The sequence below is a fragment of the Astyanax mexicanus genome, chromosome 8 (assembly GCF_023375975.1).
Source record: "Astyanax mexicanus isolate ESR-SI-001 chromosome 8, AstMex3_surface, whole genome shotgun sequence".
NCBI classification, from domain to species: Eukaryota; Metazoa; Chordata; class Actinopteri; order Characiformes; family Acestrorhamphidae; genus Astyanax; species Astyanax mexicanus.
In genome coordinates, this window is record NC_064415.1 from 11433141 (window position 1) to 11456712 (window position 23572).

At 36.8% G+C, this 23572-nt stretch overlaps 1 protein-coding gene across 26 annotated transcripts in view; it reads right to left on the reverse strand.

The window, feature by feature from the left end:
* The window catches only part of LOC103029844 (laminin subunit alpha-3), a 168630-nt gene extending 145727 nt beyond the window's left edge, over positions 1-22903 (reverse strand). For 22 of the 26 annotated variants that reach the window (XM_049483187.1, XM_049483182.1, XM_049483173.1 and 19 more), the window contains exons 1-2: positions 22525-22902; positions 15625-15777 (exon numbers count right to left, since the gene is read on the reverse strand). In XM_049483187.1, coding sequence (XP_049339144.1) covers positions 15625-15777; positions 22525-22800 — 429 coding nt within the window. In that variant the 5' untranslated portion in view covers positions 22801-22902. Of the gene's footprint in view, positions 1-15624; positions 15778-22524 lie in introns of all 26 variants that reach the window. The other 4 variants (XM_049483164.1, XM_049483161.1, XM_049483188.1 and 1 more) reach the window with 2 other exon arrangements.
* Between the last annotated feature and the right edge of the window lie 669 nt (positions 22904-23572).

The following is a 23572-nucleotide window of genomic DNA, read 5'->3' on the forward strand; positions in this document are numbered from 1 at the left end:
AGGTTTAAATCGACCTCTCATAATAAGAGTTTATGGGGCTTGGACAGGGTCAGGTTGGATTTTTGGGACAGATTTAAGCTCTAACAAGCTTTTTTTTAGCCCTCCCACTGAAAGGTTATCGAACTAGACTGAGAAAACTCTGCCTAGCTTGATTTGTAGGCTCTCTGTAATCAGAACCATTTAGCCTTTCAGTAGAAAAGAAGTCCTTAATTGTTTTATTTATAAATGTTGCAATCTACCTCTAATGATTTTAGTAATTAAAGTATTATTTTATGTTCTCTTTCAATCCATGAGGATGAGGATTTAATGAGGATGCTACATTGAAACTGAAGATCACTCTTAATGTCTGATAATAAAGAATGATTGATTGAAGAGTGTACAGTACAGATTTTTGTAATGGCACAGCTCCACTGATCATACTGAAGATGAAATATTAAACCATTTGTCTGGTAAACATTGATTTATTCCCGGGAGGATCTGGTGCAGTTCTGCAGTGCGTGTGTGTTGTTCACACCTGTGCGTTATGAGTGCTGGAATGTCTGGCGCCGCGTGCTGGAGTCACTGAGTGCACGCGTTCAGTCACACTCGCCCATGTCGACGACGCGGTTAAACTGAAGGGGTGTTGACTACAGGCTTGTTGACTGTGCTCAGATTCCTGGCATGGCGTCACATGCCAAAGCCCCCCGTCCCACCCAAGCCATTATCTGCCCCTGACAGTGATGGATCTGTGGTGAGGGTCTTTTTCTTTCAATAAGTCAACAGAACCGTTCACGCAACTCACATTTCTTCACCCGTAATTACCTAATTTGACAATTTCAACAACTCAATTGACAAAGAAGTGTTACTTAAGTCACAGACAAGTAACAGATGCTGTTTTCTAAGACTGGAACAGATGAACGAGTTTCAATACAGCAAAACTGGAATTTAAAAACTTGGGATTTTGGGCAATAAGTTAATTTAATTTAATTTATTAATATACTCATTAAACTCTAATATTATAAAAAAACACACAAATAAAACATTAACACTACCCCAGTGAGGGAGAGTATTATTATTTATAACTCTAATAATTAGAGCTGTCAATGTTAACACGGTACCACACATGATTAATCTGTAAACTTTAATACATTAAATTTAGTGGTGACACCAGATGGCACACAGCGTACAAAAAGGCAGTAGATAATGAGTAGATAATATATAGTGAGATAATAAAGGAAATTGAGCAATCTGAAAGAAACCCATAAGTTATGAAGAGATGAGTGAGCACAAGACACAAATGCTAAGTATTGTTTCAGAGGGAAACTAATTAATGTGAATATTTGTCCTTTTTTTAAGAGGATAAGAAACTGTCAAGGGAGGCTGTGGAATCTTTTAGTGATTCAGAAGTGATTTCTACAAAATATGGACTCAGGAAACAAATAAGACGCCTAATAAAGAATTCTAAACACTCAGGAGGTCCTGACACCCTATCAGGTAAATTAGTCTACCAGTCTAAATATAAATATAAAATATATGCTTTTGTCTAGGTGGAAACTGTCTCACAGGTGAACATAAGAACAAATTAACTTCCAGCATCCACAGATCAAACTATGTAGCCTGGCATTTTTTTCTGCAATGTTTTTATTATTTAATTACTGCATTTAATTTCAAAACATAGCAGAAGCTGCATTGTTTGCATGTGGTGCAGATATTTGACACTCTAAAAACAACAAACATAGACAGATTTAGTTTTGTAGAAATGTGTTCAATTATAGATTTTTCTTTTTTTTTTCCTTTTTTCAGGAGATAAGAAACTGTCTAGGGAAGCTGGTGAGTCCAGTCACACAGTGATCACTGAACACAATTTGGAAACCTTCAGTGAGTCAGAAGCAAAACGTGGAATCAAGAAAAAAATCACACGCCTAATAAAGAATTCTAAACACTCTGGAGGTCCTGACACCCTACCAGGTAAATCTTACTAAACTCTTTTTGCATCATCTTGCTGCAGATGGTGTCACTGTGCATCGGTCAACAATACAGCGCACTTTGCACAAGGAGAAGCTGTATGGGAGAGTGATGAGAAAAAAGCCATTTCTGCAAGCACGCCACAAACAGAGTCGCCTGAGGTGTGCTTTTGCATTTTGATGAGCCCATGATGCCACTCTTCAGAGGAGATTCAAATAGGAGAACAACTTGCGATTGGCCGACAAATTTAATCAGATTAATCACAACAATATTCTGTGATTAACTGCGATTAATCACACTTGTCCTTCTTAAGACACAGGCTTTTGTATTGGATATTTAAATATAAACGAAAGAATGAATGTAAATGTATATTAGTGGTGTCAATTAAAATACTAGGACATACTTATATGTTTGAGTGGAAATAAAACCAACATGGGGAGCTGGAATAAAGAATGCATGATAAACTGGATAGATAGCCTGTTTTTTTTATTTACTGTAAATATCTCAGCTTGGTTGTAAAGATTTCTGAATTAGATTATAAAAGAACGTTTTCACACCTATAGTTGGTTTTTATCAGTTTTCTCCCTCTGTTTGGTTTGGTTTCACACAGGCACAAACCTAAGCGCACAAAAATGCTCACCAATAAACCACACGAGCACATCCTCTGACTAGTCAGATTAAAAATAGTGAGAAGATTGTGTTCTCCAGCACGTATATCTGTGCAGTGTGAAGTTGCTTTAACACTAAACGCTGACAATTTGCCACTGTGCTTTTAAACACAGTGTTCTGCAATGCAGATGTCCGCATAGAAAAGAGAGTGTCGAGGCTGCGAGCAGTGAACACAGCACATACTGTGCTCTTAGTGTGTAAACAGCATGGAGCAGCAGAGACAGAATTTGATCATAGCAGTATATTATTTGGTTTATTAGATTATTAACAGATTAAACTGTACTTTATCAGCAGTTTAGCTCAATTAAAAAAGGAGTATATTTGATAGCTGGGTCGGATCAGGACCAGATCACTCTAGAAAAAATCTGCATGTTGGGCAGGGTGGGGCAGATTACAGCAGAACTAGGTGGCATAACTAATTTGTATTTAGAAAAAACAACGCGTTACTAATTCCAAATTAACACTTTAAAGTTGAAACCCCTTATTAAATTACTTTTTAATAATGATTTTAACTTTTAATTGACTTACACTGATTTTCATTTTGAAAATCATGACTTACACATTTTTCATTATTTCCACTGAAATGTTGCAGAGTTTATGACTCTGTAATGATGGCTGTCAGTTTGATATTTCACAGACCCCCGAGCTGTAAGGCACCACTTCCTGTACGGGTCACTGCTAACATTTAAACATTAGCCCATCCTGTGCACAAAAAACTCACTAGACCTCCACAGAATTCATCAAACAGACTGTAATCACAGTCATTACCTTAACTGGTAGAACCTTGACAGTAGTGATGCAGTAGTGACTTTTAGATTAGGTTTGGCTTTTATCAATATTTCAACCAACCCATGGACCTCTTGGCTGGATGATGGGGATACCTGAGGGGTTCCCAGATCCCACTTTTACAAGCAAAAGTCTAGAAAAGAGTTTTAAATCAATGTCTTTCAAAGACAGTCAGCTACGGCTCATTTACACCACTCTGAGCCAGTGTTTTTTTTATCTGTGGGCTGCAGAGGTACTGCCCAGGCAAATATGTAGTTATTTTTTGTAGACAGATGGAACTAAGATTGAACTATTGCTGCACATTCATGCATATTGGCATATCCTTCTCCACCAGTCTTACACACTGCTTTTGGATAACTTTATGCCTTTACTCCTGGTATAAAAATTCAAGCAGTTCAGCTTGGTTTGATGGCTTGCGATCATCCATCTTCCTCTTGGTTATATTCCAGAGATTTTTAATTTCGTAAAATTAAGGAAAACATCATTATGTTGTCTCCTATTTTTTTCCAGAGCTGTATACATTTTTCTTTATTATTTTGCAAATGTTACATTTGTCTACACACTTGACTTGGAAATTTAGGTCACATTTTACAACAAATTTATGCAAAAAACTGTACATGTCCTTCTAACATGTATACTAGACTGAAGTCTTTTTTTTTTTTGACCACCGACACGTGTTCACAGACTCTTAGAGGTATAACTGGGCCTTTAGAGCCACTGAGAGCCACTGAGAACCAATGAGAGCCTCTGTGAGCTACGAGTACCCATGAGCCCCTGCTCTGTGCTGTGAAAGTGCTTCATTTACGCACACCTTCGCAGAAGTATAAATCAGCTGTGAGCCAACTTATCAGCTCATTATCAGCTACCTTTATGAATGGAATTAGAGAGCGCAGGCCAAGCCCGGAGCCGCGCGGTACCCAGGCAGCCACTGCACATGTGCCGTGTTCGGGCTCGCCTGCGGGACTATTTTCAACATCTATATATTGTGTGTGATCTCAGGGCTGAAGAATGCCCCACAGATGAACAATCACCTGATGTTATTGCAGACAGTTGCTGCAGTTGGAGCTGGAGCCGTGAAGGCAGCAGAATGAAAAGAGGTCTTTAGAACAATGAGAGGAGCATTAGTGTCTCTGAGAGAGACAGGTGGCTGAGACTGGGGTCACTCTGGGGGGAGGGGGGGATTTATACCCTCAAGAATATATTGTTTTACTGGACACATGCTTGGATTCAGAGGAGTGTTCAATGGTCAAAAAGACAATAAGAAATAAATATGCCCCAAAAAAAGCTATACTGTATTTCGTCGCTTTCCAATGAAAAACACTTATCTCCACAACAGCAACTTTACAGGAGAGAGAAAAAAACCCTGTAAACTTTCAATGGAAGTCAATGTAAAAAGAGTTTATTCCAGGTCGCTTCGAAGAGTTTCTATTGGTCCGTTCATCAAGACATTTTGGTACAGTTTTTCTGTTTAAATCATGTCATAAACTAAAAATTTACAAAATGGAGATAAGTGTTTTCAATGGACAGCAACAATATGCAGGAAAATAAAACAATAGACAAAGCTGTGTAAAAAAAAATCTATGGAGGCTATTAAATGCATTACATTCCTCACATAAAAAAACAGTCAAAAGATAGGACGCACCTCAGGTTTTTTTCCTTATTTAAAATAATTCTGCATTGTAGATTAAAACAAGTCATCAAGAAATCTATCTATCTATCTATCTATCTATCTATCTATCTATCTATCTATCTATCTATCTATCTATCTATCTTAATTACTTGAATTTCTTGTCTCTTACTGTGTTTGAGAGCATCATTTGTAAAGTTGTGAGAGGGTAGAGTCGGTAAAATACAGTGAATAGCTCTATTTGAGTAATGCTCTAATCCAAACTATGAAAAGCAAAAACTACACAACTAAGTAAAGAAAAAAATACTTTTAGACAAAAATGAAGGTCAGTCAATCTGAAACATTTGAAGAAAAAGTGCAGTCGCAAAGACCATCAAAAACATAATGATGAAACTGGCTCTCATCAGGACCACCCCAGGAAAGGAAGACCAAGAGCTAACTCTGTTGAACAGAATAAGTTCAGCTAAGTTACCAGCCTCAGTTTGTGTACAGTCTAACTTGGACTATAAAGCTGTTTGTGTGGCCTCGTATTTGCAAAGTATTGCCAACCAGTTCTTTCCAATCACCTCAAGCTCATGTATAGAACATTTATAGTATCCTGTTTGTGCTTCTGTGTAGTTTGAATACAAAAAGCACCAAGTTTATGTTACAAAGTTCTAGTCACTCACCTAACATGTTTGACATGCTGGGTCAAAACCAAATAAAAAAGGCTTGTGTGCTAAATGATGTCCTGTCCTTTACCCAGAGTTTTCCCCCAAGTACATCAAATAATCAGTACATCACCCCTGTCTGAACTGGTCAGCTAAGTTCAGATGAAGTAATAAGTACACGCAGTTTTCCATGCTCATATATCATATGCCTCAGGGCCTAGCAGGGACTTGTGCGTCAGTTTTTGCATCACAAGGCCTCTAACCGCTCGCTGATATATCCGGAAAAGGCTGGCAGTATTAGATGTCAATCCCTAACAATGTTCCATGCTATAGCTCAGAGTAGAGTAGGAGCTCCCAGTCCAAAAATGACTCGTGATCCCAATCTGAAGCCAGGCTGCTAACCAGCCAACGCACAAATAATGAACATCTGAAACAAGCAGCTCAGTGGAACTGCCTGAAATTACATCAGAGATTCAGTATATAGAAATAAAACAGTACACTGATATACTGTGAGGATTATGAGCATGATGATTTTAGTAGTGGTTCCAATCGATTAAAACATTTAAAAATATTCTGTGATTACCTGTTATTAATTGCACTTGTTCTTCTAAAAGAAGAACTCTGGTGTAAAATGGACTTTTGTTGTAGTAAAACATGATAAAAAGTACTTACTTTTGATGAAAAGCACAACTTTGTTTTCCCACAACGTTCCAAGATCCAGAAATTTTAACAGTTTGTCCAAACGCCCTTCAGACTGGGTGACACAGGGGATAATTTGCCCCAATAAATTGCTTTTTCCACCGCTATCCAGCTCAAAGTAGCTCCACACCTCCTTGCCAGAATCTGAAGAGCCCTGACATTTAAAACGAGGCATTAATACCTTAAAAAGTGCACAAGTAGCTTATTAAAAACCTCTGTTTACATCCTATAACCGCGAGCTTCGCAACGCTATGCACAGTCTATAGCAGCCGGCACCAGGAGTAATGGCGGCGCTCTGAGCTGAAGCTAGCATTATGGGATGTAATCAGTTTTGTTTAATAAGCTTTTTGTACACTTTTTAAGTTATTTATGCCTCATTTTAAATGTCAGGGCTCTCCGGATTCTAGCAAGGAGGTGTGGAGCTACTTTGAGCTGGATAAAGGTGGAAAAAAACGATTTATCAGGACAAATTATGTCACGCGTCACCCAGTCTGAAGGGTGTTCGGACAAACTGTTAAAAAATTCTGGATCTTGGAACGCTGTGGGAGAACAGAGTTGTGCTATTCATCAAAGGTAAGTACTTTTTAATCATGTATTACTACAACAAAAGTCCATTTTACACAGGAGTTCTCCCTTAAGACACAGGTTTTTATAGTGGTGATTTAAATATAAATAAAATAATGAATGTAAGAAATGCAATTATATTTATATTAGTAGTGTTAAATAAAATACTAGTATATCCTTGTATGTTTGATGGGAGATAAAGCAATGTGGGGTGCTGAAATAAAAAAATGCATGATAAATTACACTTTATTGTAAAAATATCAGCTTGGTTGTAAGTATTACTGAACTTGCTAAATTTGCTGAGTATTAAAGGGCGTTTTCACACCTGTAGTTGGTTTCTATGGTCTGGATCAGTTGATGAGTTTGTTTATTTGGAGCGTTTCTCCCTCTGTTTGGTTTGGTTTCACACAGGCATAAACCTAAACACAACAAAAATGCGCACCAATAAACCACGTGAGCACATCGTCTCCTCTGATTGGTCAGAGCTGTTTGGCACAGGAGCAAGAAAATAAATATAGTGAGAAGATTCTGTGTTCCAGCACATATATCTGTGCAGTATGACACTGCTTTAACACAGAACACTAAAAAATTGGCCATTTGTCACGTGGCTGTGAGCAGTGAATGCTGCACATACTGTGTGTGTAAACAGCATGGAGCAGCAGAGACAGCAATTGTTCATAGCAGCATGTTATCCTTTTATTCAAATATTCAAATCAGTTACATACAGTCATGGCTGAATCAAGTCAAGCCAAATATTATCTACATTCAGAGCCTGTATAAAGACTGAGCCGTATACAGTAGCTTAAAATAGGACAGATTTGTACTGTTCTCACACAGGACACACATGACAGATTCTCAGAGTTGTTATTTTCAGCATGCCTGTGTAATTCCCTACAAGGAAAAAACAAGCTTCCATATGGAATGACATCCTCAGAGGAAGACTTTCATCAGTTCTTCATCAGTCAGAGTGTCCGTGACTGAAGGAGAGCGAGCAGAGCAAGTTCATTTCTGTCCTTCTCCTCCTGGATCTCAGCATGGAGCTCTGTTACTCTTACAAAGAGAGAGAACTCAGCCAAGATCCAGCCTGTGGTTTGGCAGTTTGGCACGAGCCACTTCCATAACGTTAGGAACCTGAGGATCAGGACAAGCAGCTACAGGAATTACTTCACTCATCCACTGGTTAGATTTGATTAAAGAAAGCACATGTAACAGTACATGCAGCAACGTGGTCTTACTTACTTATTATCTAAAGTGGAAATAAAAACCATAGCCAGTCCTACAATCAAAGCGGTCACAGGGTCACTGTAAATCCACACCTCTGCTCTGTTTCGCACTTATGCATTAGTAATATTTGTAGGGTTTTAGGCTTTAGGCTCTCAGCCAATGTATCTTCTGTGATTTAAAATACCCACCTGTTTGAAACAGTCACCCCACAATGTGAGAGATGATCTAAGAATGCCAATATTACACAATAATGAAAATAAAGAATCTGATGTTGTATCGTTTAGGGCTGGGTATTGAAATTCGATACCAAAAAGGCACCGACCAAAATGTATCAGTACTACCAAGTACACAAAGACCTTTAAAAAAAAAAAAAAAAAAAAAGTTGGAGCCTGTTTTCAATAATTTGCATTAAAACGCGCCAAATAGGAAAACTGTGCACAGCGAGGTATAAATTAACCCGGCGGCATCCTTGCACACACAAGCAGAAATTTGCTAAAATTTTGCTAAAATTTCAGGAACTCGCTCTCTCTCACTCTGTCTCCCACTAACTCACATTGTCTCTCTCTCACCCGCTCTCTCTTCCCCCTCTCTTTCTCCAGTGATATTATAATACAGTAAAAAAGCTCTAGTCTGCCTCACTATAACCACACTACACTATTATTACTGCCCCCTCTCAAAAATACAGAGAACCAGCGTGATTATAATTAATTGTATAAAGTTCCAAATAATCCTTTTCCAAGCCATTATGTGGTGGGCCACAAAAATAAATCTGTTTTTGGAAAAATTAAGCAGGTAAACCCAAGAAGAAGAAAAAAATAAATAAATAAATAAATAAATAAATAAACACACCAATCCTCACGCGGGATCGAAACTGCGTTGTCAAGATTGTGGTCCAATACACTACCGCTGAAAAAAGGCCTTATAATGAGACAGGGAGCCCGAGAACGGGCGGAAAAACGAGAACGGGCGGAAACTAAGGTGACGCCGAGCGCGACAGAGAGACAGGGGAGGCATGTAAACTAAAGTTTACCATAGGTGTGGGCCTTTCTTTTTAAAACGATGTAATTAACCGGGTAATCTACTGCTCTATTCCCTCAACAGGGACGCCCCTTACCGCACGCTGCTCCGGAGAGTCCAGTGAGTAAGCTCCAAGTTATTCTTTTCTGCAGTAATGACAATAATGTAGAATTGAATCAACCTTTTTCAGGAAACATGCTGAACAATGACCTGGAGCTCTGTGGGAGAGCTGGCACTGAGCCAGGAAACACAGGCCCAGACCCACCAGCCTGCAGCTATGAGGAGTTAGCAGTAACATAGTACATTCAGAGAGTTCAGTGCATTAAATTAATCTTACTTTTATTAAAATCCACACCACCACAGCTAAACTGATAGACTGGCAATCAGCCAGGATACATTATACATCCAAATGTCTGTGGCGACCACTTCTAATGACAGCTTGTCTAGTCCTTCTAAAAGAACATGACTATTGATCTGGAGCAGATATACATGAACCAATATTACCACCATGCCTTACTACTGCTATTAAAGAACACTACCAGGTCGGAAATTGGCACCTACAGCATGAATCCATGAACCCTAACCTTTCTTTGGCACAGCTGGGCATATTAACACCAATTAATCATCACTAGAAGGCCACAGCCATCATCAAATTACTGCCCACAAGAAGAGGGGATCTCAGTCTGGTCCAAAATGAACACTGGAGTGGTTTTCTTATGGTAAAAACATGATCAGTAGGAGAGTGTTTAAAAAATCAATACTTCTATTTAAATCAATCTTTATTTGAATGATCCGATATCGATTCATATAAACCCAAATCGATCTTTAGATATAGCTCATTTTCTTGCCTCCATTGTGGTAGGCATTTCATGACATAAACACGACATATTTTTGCAAAAAACAATAGAATAGAAGTAACTGTGCGTGTGTGTGTATGTATTTATGTGTATGTATTAATATGTATGTATATTTATGTATGTGTGTATATGTATAAGCATATGTATAGTTAGATATGTGAGTATGTGTATGTATGTATGTATGTTTGTTTATTTTATTTTATTTATTTTTTTTTGTTTGTTTGTTTGTTTTTTGTTTAGTTTTTTTTTTTCTTTTCTTTTTCTTCTTCTTGTACCCCCCTCCTGTACCTCACACTCCGATCCTTCCAACCCTGAACTCCCACAACTATATCCATACAAAATATATATATATATATATAAAAATAATAACAATAATAATAAAATATATATAAAAAAAAAAATAATAATAATAATAATAATAATAATAAAAAATAAAATAAATAAATAAATAAATAAATAAATAAAAATAAAGTATTAATTGTCCTCCGAAGAGGGGGGGGTGGTGGTTGGGCCAAAAAAAAAAAAAAAAAAAAAGATATAGCTCATTTTCCAGTTTATCTCGTGAGACCATTCTCGTGAGCACCGTCCTCTGGCTGGGGTGATCTGGAGATAAGGCGTTGGCATTGCAGGGAGTTTCTGTAAACATTTTTAATGTAATTTTTAAGTAATTTTCTACAGTATTTTCACTGCTGCCTGTGTTTATCAAACTAGTACAATTAACACTGTTTTCCAGTGTTGTCTTTGCCTGCATTATATTTAAATAAGACCCAGCTGAATCCACTGTTAGCTTAGCCAGGTTTCCTAGCCTTACATGCGGCCGGTAGGTATCGTACACGATAATATCGTAGACATTTTTTTATATCGTGAATGATATTATACCCTGAAATATCGTGCCATAACACTCACCCCTAATTATCACATCAGGGTTCTACTTTTTTGCTGTTTTAAACAAAAAAAAAACTTCACACATTTATAATTTTCTATTAAATATTTACTAAAGAGACTATATCTGCCCAGTGTCATTTATTTTACTTTAATCCTGGATATATGGATATATGTGGAGTTCTGTTACAAATCTGCTAAAATTCTTGTATTTTTTTTTATATCTCAGTTAGAGGTGTGCAATATCATATCGTATACAATAATAAAATGTAAGTTTTGTTTTGTTGCAGTAGTGTATTTTTTTTTTGTCATATCGCCAAGAGTATTGTTATTGCGATAATACCATGAAATATCGTGATATTATTTTAGGGCCATATCGCCCACCCCTAGCGACCCTCCTTAGAATTTAATAAAGTGTTTCCTATTAACATTATTCATTTTGCTTGTTGTGTTTATATTGTAACTTAGCTTATTATATATCACATCTGAATTAGTTGGTATGGGTAAATTTCACAGTTTTATTTGCAGATAAATAAGACATTTATGAAGCATGTTATGTTTTTGTTTTATGAAAGTAAAATGTCAGTATATATGTTCATACAGTGTTGTTGAAAATGATGGCTTTCGAAGCCTCATTAATGTTAAGAATCATATTTTACCCACATGTAGGGCTGGGCAATATGGAAAAAAATCTCATCACGATATAGTTTTCAATATCAGCCGATATCGATATATATCACTTTCTGTTACACTTAAAGGTTTCTTTTTACTCATAAGTGATAGAATAAGTGATTTACGGTCAAAATCACTAGCAGCTCAGAGCCTTGTGGACAGACACTAGGATGTCTACATCTTGCCGGGTGGGTACAAGGTACCCAGACAACTTTTAAATTAATTTTAAAAAGTCATTATACATCCACACAGATCCGGAACCCCCCTGATGTTTGGCCCTTAAAACAAGTACAAGCGGACAAATATATAAACTATAAATAAAATTCAGACCCTTTACATTATTTGTCTGTTTAAATTAAATTGCAAAAGCACTTGGATTTTTTTATAAAATTATATTTAATAAAGGGATTATTCCCCTCCCTGAATGCAGGCAACTACATAAAGCAAAATACAAGCGTATATCACAGTGTTCATTTTGAGAGGTGATTTTCATATAGTCTTAGTCTTTTGACTAAAATGTATAATAGTTTTAGTTACATTTTAGTTTATCGGATATTATTGGTTTTAGTCAAGTTTTAGTCGATGAAAACAAACATTTTAGTCTAGATTTAGCCTAATAAATTTACATGTCAACATTTGAGTAAAGTGGCCATTCCAAACCTGTATAGAGATGTGAAGCACGGTGTAGCCATTGACTAAGCTACATTAAATGTCATTAAAAAAAGAAATGTAACTGTTTGGGTTAAGTCTATATAATATAAACACTAATATTTTAATAATGGAAGTTTGAGTGTCCCTTGTATAATTACAACATTTCATATTTAAACTAGTTTTATATTGTAACTGAAATTTACCTAAACAAATAGATTTTAAATCGAATCGAGACCTTGTGATTTGGAATCAGATTAAACTGGGAAATCAGTGATGATACCCACTCCTAATGATCAGACTTTGATTTGACCCAATAAATCATCTGTACTCCACAGTTTTAAGCTAAACAGACCATTTAATCTGTTACAATGTCCAGATAATTACTACAGCTATGAAGAGAAATGTGAGTAGATTAACATCCAAGCGCTCGTTTGAGTTTGAAAGTAAAAAATATATATATATTTTTTTAGGAAGAACAGTTTTGTGTACTTAGCAGCAAGACCTGCTGAATGAGATGGAAAATGTGGAGACACCCTTGTTCCTTACTATTGTCGCTTAAAACAGAAATAGAATTGAAATTATCAGTAAAGGAAGGTGCTCACTTTGGGCGGATTTTTGAAGGAAAGGGCAAACAGGAAGTATGTCCTGTGGAGACCAACCCACCCTGCCCTCTGTATTAGACAAAACCCCTGAATCCCACGTAACCTAAAAATAACCACACACTCACACACACATACTATTTTTAAAAGCAGGGGTCCAGCTGCTGCAGTAAGCGCTAGGATTTCGCATCTTTCAACAGGTGGATGCATCTAGCATATTGTAGTGTAGTGTAGCGTAGCATATTGTTTCATAGCTTAGCATATTGTTGTATTGCTTAACGTAGTGTATTGTAGTGAGTTGTAGTGCATTGTACTGCAGCATAGAATTTTGTAGTGCATTATAGTACACTTTAATGTAGCATAGCCTAGTGTAGTGTATTGCATTCTACTGTATTGTAGTGTAGTATATTGTACTGTAATGTAGCATAGCATATTGTAGTGTTTTACAGTTTACTGTAGCACAGTATAGTGTAGCAAATGTATTGTTGTGTACTGTATTGCACTGCATTGTAATATAGTGTCCTGTATTGTATTGTAGTGTAGTGCAGTGTATGTTATTAAAGCGCCTTGTAGTATATGTATACAATATATATACACACATATACTACGAGGCGCTTTAATATATATATATATATATATATATATATATATATATATATATATATATATATATATATATATATATATATATATATATATATATATATATATATATACTACAAAAATAAAGTATGAGAGCACTTAACATTTAAGGGTTTCCTTGATTTTACCAGATGGATGACCACAAGCCATAAAACCAAGCTGAACTGCTTGAATTTACACCAGGAGTGGCATAAAGTTATTCAAAAAAGCAGTGTGCAAGACTGGTGGAGGAGAACATGCCAAGATGCATAAAAACTGTGATTAAAAACCAGGGTTATTCCACCAAATATTGTTTTCTGAACTCTTAAAACTTTATGAATATGCCAATGTTTTCTGTAATCTTCAAAAGGCTGGTTTTAAGAGTTTACTCGTATTTTGTCCCTTTACATAAACTCTGATTACTTGTCAAAATAAAATAATGGGTAAACAGTTACTGTGATTAACAGACAGCTCTATATCTTCACAGCTCTCTCAGGTTCATCCTGTTGTGACTTCTTTCCTCCATCTCGACCACACTAAAGTTTTAGACGTTTTCCTCACGGATATCCCAGAGAAAATCTCACTCTATTTTTACACGCCTCGTCCTCCAGAGACGCCGAAAGAAGGAGCATGGTAGCTGCAGCCCAAGAGCTTCCCACAATTCCCCTGGCGGGCTGGGGGGAACTGGCCTACTCAGAAATGAGGCAAAGGCTGAGAATAACACTGTACAGTATAAAAATAGGACTCCTGAGGGGTTCTGCTCGGTGCCAACCTCTGACCACAGACAAAACGTGTCTCAGTACGGATCAACACCGACCAAAGCCGGGGGGGATTAGCATCCCTTATCCCAGAATCCTCTTTTATTCTTTTTTTCTTTTTTTTTTCTTGGCCTTCAGAGGTATTTTACTGTTCATCGAGCATGAGGTATAATTCACACACATCGAGCCAAGCTTTTACACACTTGATTGGAAAAGATTCACATGTCAAAGCAAGCGGAGTGAGCCTGTAAACCTCAGGCTGCAGTAATTAAATCCTAACGTGATCGAGACGAGGAGCAATGGCGGCATTTCATATGGCTCCTAAACTATGCAAACCTGCAGCAGCATATAAAACATGGGTGTGATTTGGTAAAATGAGTGTCACGCCTAAGAGGAGAGAGAGAGAGAGAGAGAGAGAGAGAGAGAGAGAGGGGGGGGCTAAATGGCTAGGTTATGGCTATGGTCACTAAGATGAAACTGTCGTAAACAGGTGGTTGCTATGGTATTTCAGGTAATTGTTAGAGAGATATGTTGTCAGGTGATTGCTGAGGTACCTATCATTGTTGTTATGGTATCCCAAGTGGCTGATGAGTGGTTATTATGTTGCTGTAATTTGGGTTACTTTTGCTTTTTAGCTGATCAATACAGAATTTCTTGGTGGCTGCTATGTGTAGCTGTCATGGTATTCGAGTAATATGATATTGTACCCAAGGTGGTTGCTAGGAGGTTGCTAGGGTACCAAAACGTGGTTGCTTTGTGGTTACTTGGTTGCTCTGGCATTCCAAGCAGTTTCAGAGTGGTAATTATGGTGTTGCAAGGTTGTTGTGGCGGTACCTAAGGTGGTTGCTATGAGGTTACTAAATGGCTCTGGTATTCAAGGCAGCTACAGAGTGGATATTATGGTGTTGTAAGGTTGTTGTGGAGGTACCTAAGGGTGTTGCTATGAGGTTACTTGTTGACTCTGGCATTCCAGGGTAGTTGCAGTGTGGTAATTATGGTGTTGCTTTGTGATTGCAATTGGAATTGGTAAGTGGTTGCAAGGTGGCTTCTAGGGTCCTGCTTAGTGCTTGGTAAAGTGTTTCAGGCAGTGTATTCCAGGTGGTTACTGTGGGATTGCTAGATGGTTGCCATGGTGTCCCATGTGGTTGCTTAATCTATAAAATATCCAGGATCTTTGTATATTTTGACAAGACCCAACCGCACAAACACCTCCATACACCCACAGCCCTCATACTGCATTCAAGCGGCCCCACACCTTTTTTACTCACAGTATACAGAGATAAAAACAATCTTTACTTATTTTCTATTTATTTAAGAAATAAAGAAGAAAGAAACTCTGCTGCTGTACAAACATCATTCACCCAGACTAGAAAAGGAACAGTCTAATCCGAGTGGAGTTTTCACCTGGCCCAAATCCAGAGTGACGTTCACTTCATTGTAGTTCAGTCCTCTGGAGAGAGGAGGGCTCTGCCACCAGCGCTCGGTGCCATCGATGGCGTTGGTCACTGGGTGAGCTTTATCGGGGTCGTTGGCATTGCAGTAGTCACAGAACTGGCCCTGAAATCAGAACACAAGAGGTTTAGACCCAGATTCTCACAGTCATATTTAGACTCCTGGCTCAGTGTGTATAAACAATGTTCTATATAAACCATATATAACAGTTCTCAGAGTGGGAGCACTCATATTAGATACAATCATGTTTTTAATGCCTTTAATAAAGTAAATAAACCAGGCTGCCAGTTTATAAGGTACACCTGCCTTGTACAAGTGTCAATTGGTCAGTATAACAGCTGCCTACTATATAGACTAGGAGCTCTTTGCAGGTTAAAAGTTACAAATTGTAATTCCATAATTACAAAGGGTGTAACAAAGCATTGTCACACGCTGTTTATAACGATGGAAAAATTTGATGATTCGTGGGAACATAAGATTGCATGTTTTGTTTATGTAATGCTATGCAGTTGTATTGTTTAAAAAACACCAGTGATCACAATCCCACTAGTGCTGGACAAAGAACCAGTGGGCGTAAGCAAAGAGTGGAGGATATGTCAGTCATTTTTGACTAAAGTCAATCACACAAGCGTTTTTTTCCTATATATAACAGGGTGTGTCGCTGCACATGTTTTGGCTCGCCAGGCTTAAAGAAACACCAAAAGGAATGACAGATTTCCAATAATGTAGTGGAGTTAAAAGTAAAATATTTGAATTTTAAATGTGAAATTTAAATTAAAGTAAAAAATCTACAAAAAACAAAAATACTTTAGTAATGATACCCAAAAAACGATTTATTCTAGAAATAAATTATATTTCTTTTGTAATTGTCCACTTAAAGATACATTCACTTTGTATTAGCTAAATAAACAAGTGATTAATTGAGAAATAAATCAGCACAGTAGTTTAGTTTACACTTAGAACAGTACAGGGAGCATTTACACAAGGTGCATTTTTTCATTGTTTGTACACTTAAAAAAATAAGGAGACTTTTTCTTCTTTTTATTTTTTATCATTCAAAATTTGATTTAAATATCGGTACCGTTAAAAAAAGAATTTGAATAGTGAATCGTTAATCGAATCAAATCGTGAGCAGAGTGCATAATTACACCCCTAGTAATTACTCCATAATTGGAGCTGCACGAGACCCCTCTCCAGAACTGCTTTATTAGTGTAAAATCCTGAGCTTATCAACAAATGCATGTGTACAGTTGTCCAAGACTTATACACTGACATGACAAAAATCATGGGATAGCAGTATGTAGCAATTGATCATGAAGTGTTACCTCAGGGGACGGCTTAGGAACAGCCACACCTGTGCAAGTTGTGAGGTGTTATCTTGTGAAGCTGAACACTGTGACTGGTGATGTCAGCGCATACAGAAAAAAAAAAGACTCTGACATTAATCACTTTGAAATTTAATGCCAAAAAATAAAGAATGATTAACTTAAAAATTCAGGATATTGGATCATCACCATGACAACTCATCATCTCCAAACTCACCTACTCATCCCAAACTAATGAATACAGGTCCTTCATTTCAGAGAAGTACTTCATACCCCTCTAGACCACGGCATCAGGTATGGTGCCAATTGGTTCTTATTTATCAGCTGCAAGAAGTCCTATTTTATTGGCAATACAAATACTAAATGTTATCACCACCATCTAGGGGTGGGCGATATGGCTCTAAAATAATATCACGATATTTCAGGGTATTTTTGCGATAACGATATACTTGGCAATAAAGGAAAACTTAAATAATTAATTCATTTCAGGAATATAGTATAATAGTATAACAGAATAATCATAATGTGGCAAAATAAATAATATAGCATAAAATATTATAATGCAGCAAAAATATTGCAGAATATTTAGTGCATGCATATAAACTGCAAACTAAAACAATTTTACAATAAATACACCTAAAGCTTCACAGTAAATAATAGACTACTTTTAAGACAGAACAGCCCTATTATCACGATATGGATTCTTAATATCACAATATTTCTGTGTCACGATATATTGTATACGATATAATATTTCCCACCCCTACCACCATCATCCATAGCCATACATAAGAAAATCAGAGCAGATGAAAGCAGTGTTAGAGAGACAGACGCACTCGATTTGAACCCAGGCATGCCACACAAACGCGATCAGAGCCGTACACGTGCAGCCGGCTCTGACTGCCACGGGCTGGAGTCCTCACGCCAGCTTTCTGACTGTGTCTTATAATGCAGAGCATGTGACTCAATACTGACTCTCTATTAAAACTAAGTCATTTAACTCTTTCAGCCTCAGAAAGTACTGTGTAGACCTGCATTTAACATGATCACGTGACCGCCATGTCAATACATGATTCAGCAAATATAAAAATAGTGACTAATGCAAATCCAAACACAGTGCTTAAAGAACCCTGTACTGTGTGTATTTAGCATCAGTGAAAGCAGCACAGGTAATTTCAAGCTCAAGCTTTGATTTGATGTCTGTTAACAAAGAATAAAATCCTGCAGCTGTTATCAGAGTGCATGCAAAGCTCTGATTTTGCATCAATTAGATTTATCTTATTATCATTATTCTACAATAAACAAGCAGAAACTTTGATCAGACTTTGTGGTGGACTGCACTGTCCACTGTGGGTGGTAATGCCTTTGATGACATATTCCCAGTACACACTTGACACACCTGCGGTGCGAGGAATCATAAATGCCTCTGAGAATCTGTATCAACCTTGTCATGAGCATGCTGTCCAGTGTTTTAACTCACTCACAAAATAACACCTCACAACTTATACAAAAATATATATATATATATATTTTTTAAATTATTATTATTATTGAAAAGTGACTATTTCAGTAATTGGGTTCAAAATTTGAAACTCGTATATATGTTATATAGATGTATTACTTACAGAGTGATCTATTTTAAGTATTTATTTCTTGTATTGTTGATGATTATGGCTTACAGCCAATGAATACTCAAAAGTCAGTATCTCAGAAAATTTGAATATTATATAAGACCAATTGGTACGTTTGGCAGTGTGGGCAGTGTGCCAAGTCCTGCTGGAAAATGAAATCTGCATCTTCATAAATCTTCATAATTCTTTAAACTCCTACTGAGGTTGGTCTGCTCCATTATTCCACTAATCCGACAACACGAGACAATGCTGGAGCATGGTTTTATGCTCCTAGAAAGCTCTGTTAGTGAGTGTATTGGCTTTGTATTTAAGGAGTTAAGTCAAGCCGAGGATCTAAGCTGCTCATTAAAAAGCCATGAGATGTTCCACTATGTGGAACAGCAATAAGCAGCTGATCCAGACAGAACTTATTAAAAAAAAAAAAACTATGATCATATAATAATAAATGTTCAAGCATATTCAGGTAGAAAAGTTACATTTTTACATTTGTAGGTTTAAATTCCTTCTATTAAACTGGGGAAATCAGCTGCACTGCACTGTTGGTACTTCACATGTTATTTTAAACTTACTAGATTGGTTCTCCAGACAATACATACTAGAGGATCTCAAGAAATTAGAATATCACTGAAAAGAAACTTTATTTTAGTAATTTAGTTAAAAATGTGAAACTCATATATTATATAGATCTAGTTTAAGCATTTATTCAATTTATTGTTGATAATTATGGCTTACAGTCAATGAAATCCCAAAAATCAGTGTCTCAGAAAATTTGAATATCATATAAGACCAATTGGTACTTTTTTACAGTGTGGGCAGTGTGCCAAGTCCTGCTGGAAAATGAAATACCAGCACTTATATCTGTGGGGAAACACAGATACCTGAGGTAGGCTAATGCTGACCTTACACCTAATGATTTTAAAATCATGCGTCATCTCGATGGTTCAGTGTAAAGTGGTTAGGACTGAAGGTTCAAGTCAGTCTTTTTTTTCGCATCCTGGTGTTCAGATAAAATTAATCGTATTTAATACTGTGGTAAGTCTTGAGATTTGGCTCACCCTAATAGTGATGTGAACAATGTCAACAACCAATAGGAGAGCTACAGGAAGCAGCAAGGCAATAATGTTTTACATGACTGTTTACAAACGATTTAAAAAAAGAACACAGGCAGCACTTTAGTCACCATATTTAAAGTTGTTTTATTTTGCACTACTTTGTCTTAGTGTGCAGTGTTACTTCTGATACAAACAAGTCTAATAAATACACATATTACAAGAATTATGTTTTTTATTGCATATAATTCTAAAATCTAAAACAAAGGCAAATGTATAGCAGTGAAACTGTGATTCTTTGCTATACAATTTTAAAGCAAAAAAAGTGGGGAAAGAAGCTTATAGGCAGAGTTGAACACAAAATGTATTCTATTAAAAAAAATAAGTATGGCAGAAAAACAAACTGTTGATGGGGAGAAAAGTTGTGAGCCTCTGATAAATCACAGTATTGATTTACACATTATTTGTAACCTAATATCTAACATGTATTGTATGTAAACTCCACCAGAAGCATGAAGTGAAATAATCTCAGAAAAAAAAATCTAGTTGCAGTCTTGGAGTTAGTGATCCCCAGTCTTTGCAAAATCTTAGCCTGTGAGTAAAAAGTCTGTTTCGTGTCTTTAGATGTGTCTAGAGAGGATGTCTGACTATAGTCTGTTAAAAGCCTTTTCAAGTCATTTCAGAGTCTTTTCAAAGTTGTGTAGTGTGTGGACAACATAAACTGGATTCATAAACTAAACTGAACCAGGATTCATGCTGGGAACCACAGATACCTGAGGTAGGTTAACAGCAACTAGTTGAGATGTTTCCTACAGACTGTGACTTTCACTTTGTAATGAAAACACCACATAATGTTCAGCTAGGCCAATAAGGTGTTTAGGAGGCAACCACAAAGTTTAACCTGCTAAAAAAAAATCCTACTACCTATGCTGGTCAAGAGCTAGTTATCAAGCTAGCCTACCAGCATAAGGCATGTTTTTTTTTTCTGGATGACCTACTTGTCTTGAGCTGGATATTTAGCAGGAAACTAACACCTTAACATATGCAATTTTACACTTTCCCTCCTCTAGCACACCTGAATTAACTCAATAAATAATAACTAACACCTAAACTGGAAATAACACCATTCATATCTGTGGGAGGCTAACTAGCTGAGATGTTTCCTACAGATTGTAACTTTCACATTGTAATGAAAACACCACAGAATGTTTAGCTAGGCTAGGCTAACAAGGTGTTTTGGAGGAAGTTGGAGGAGTTCACCAACACCTTATAACCTGCAATTTCAGACATTCCCTCCTCTAACACACCTGATTCAACTCATTAACTAATTAACAAAACTCCCAATTAAGCAGGAAACCTTCTGAAGAAAGGAGTTGAGATGTTTCCTACAGACTGTGACTTTCACTTTGTAATGAAAACTCCACATAAATGTTCAGCTAGGCTAATAAGGTGTTTAGGAGGCCACCACACAGTTTAACCTGCTAAAAAAATCCTACTACCTATGCTGGTCAAGAGTTAGTTATCAAGCTAGCCTACCAGCATACAGCATGTTTTCTGGGTGACCTATTGGTCTTTTTTAGCAGGAAACCAGCACATTAACATATGCAATTTTACACTTTCCCTCCTCTAACACACCTGAATTAACTCAATAAATACTAACTAACACCTAAACTGGAAATAACAGCATTTATATCTGTGGGAACCACAGATACCTAAGGTAGGCTAACTAGCTGAGATGTTTCCTACAGATTGTACCTTTCACTTTGTAATAAAAAAAAACACCACAGAATGTTTAGCTAGGCTAGGCTAACAAGGTGTTTTGAAGTGCACCGACACCTTAACCTGCCATTTCAGACGTTCCCTCCTCTAGCACACCTGATTCAACTCATTAACTAATTAACAAAACTCCCAATTAAGCAGGAAACTCTTAAAGGAAATAGTTGAGATGTTTCCTTTTTAAAAGTAACTTACTAATATAAACACCACAGTTATCCCAGTTAGTTTAGGATAAGCTACACAATGTTTTTTTTTAAGTAACAACAAAGTTAACCACCCTCACACTGCAAAAAACAAAATCTTAGCAAATGAAAATTTCTAAATTTAAGGCAATAAATCTTATTTTCTTCTCTGATGGGACTTTTTGTCTGTTACTGAGCGTTGTAAGTGTTAGATTATTTTGCTTATTTTAGGGATAATTATCTTAATCATTCTTACTTAGAATTTGTACTTTATTTTAAGTTATTTGAACTCAAAATAAGCACAATCAAGCAGCAATCAAGTTATTCTGATTCTTGTTTCCAAAAACAGTGACTTTTTTTTGTAAGAAATCTTACTTAGAAAATTTTGCTTACCCCATTGGTAGATTTTTGTTGCTTAATATAAGTTACATTTATTTGTCTTAATCTGCATATATTTTATCTAGTTTTTGCCAATGGATTTTTTGCAGTGTACATACTGTGACTTTCACTTTGTAATGAAAACACCACAGAAAGTTCAGCTAGGCTAGGCTAATATGGTGTTTTGGAGTTCACCAACACCTTAACCTGCAATTTTAGACTTTATCTCCTCTAGCACACCTGACTCAACTCGTTAACTAATGAACAAAACTCCCAATTAAGCAGGAAACTCTTTAACTACTTTTTAAAAGTACTAATGAAAACACCACTGTTATTCCAGCTAGGCTAGCATAGGCTACACAGGTATGTTTTTTTTTTTTTTTAAGGTAACAACAGAATTTTCAAGCTTCATCAAACATTTAAACAACAGTAACTACAGCTCTGATTCACCATTAAACGTTAAGGTGGAACAGGAACTCAATAAAGATAAGACGCTTTCACGTGCGTTTACCTGGATAGTTTGACTGGGTACTCCTATAGCGGGTCCTCCCACCAGTTTGCAGTACAGGTCTGACCTGGGTCTGGACAGGTGGTCTTCTCCACAGGTGGCAGTGGCTGAGACGCTGGACCCCTCCGCCAGGTTAAAGTAAGGTGGGCTGAGGCTGAATCCTGAGATCTCGTTGACTGAGACCTGGGTGCTGACTTGGTGAAAGAGTGAACAGCACAGCAGGAGCGGCAGCAGCAGTCCCGTGGAGTGTGGTGGTCTTCTACTCCACGCCATGATCATACTTTCATATCCAGTCCATAGCAGCAGCTGCTGTGTTCAGGCTCTGTCTCTCTCCACATACACTCACTCACACACACACACACACACATACACACTCTGAAGCTCTCTCACAGCTAATAGAGAGAGAGAGAGAGAGAGAGAGAGAGAGAGAGAGAGAGAGAGAGAGAGAGAGAATGGGAGGGAGGGATACAGTGTGTGTTTACCTCTGGAGAAGAACAAAAGTAAGAGATTTTAATACTTTTAATCAAATAAAAGCACAAACTGGTTTGTTTAACCCTCCTGTTATGTTACAGGTCAAATTGTTAAAGTTTGAAGATCTCAGAAAATTACAGTATCTTTTTCAGTATGAAACTTCTGCTTGCCTTAATTACTGTAATCAACATATAATATGAAAATGGTTCATCTCACACATTTGCAACCACCCCCTTCAAAAACAAATACTAAAACAAAAGTACAATGTTATGTTTTAATGTTATGTAAAACTATTGGTTTTATATGTTGGTCTTTCAAAAGTATTAAAGTAGTGAAACATTAAAAAAAAGTTTGAACATGTTTTTTTTCATGAAAAAACGAGTTGATTATCCTAACTGAACCATTACCTGTTATAGGTGAGAAACACCACTGCACTCTATATTGACTATGTTAATAATAATTAGCAATGGAAATTTGAAACATATTTTGGATAATTAAACATGCACCGAGTGCTGTTTCTTACAAATCTGAACATAGTAGGAAGGTTAAGATTTGTCTTTAAAATGATAGTTTACCATAA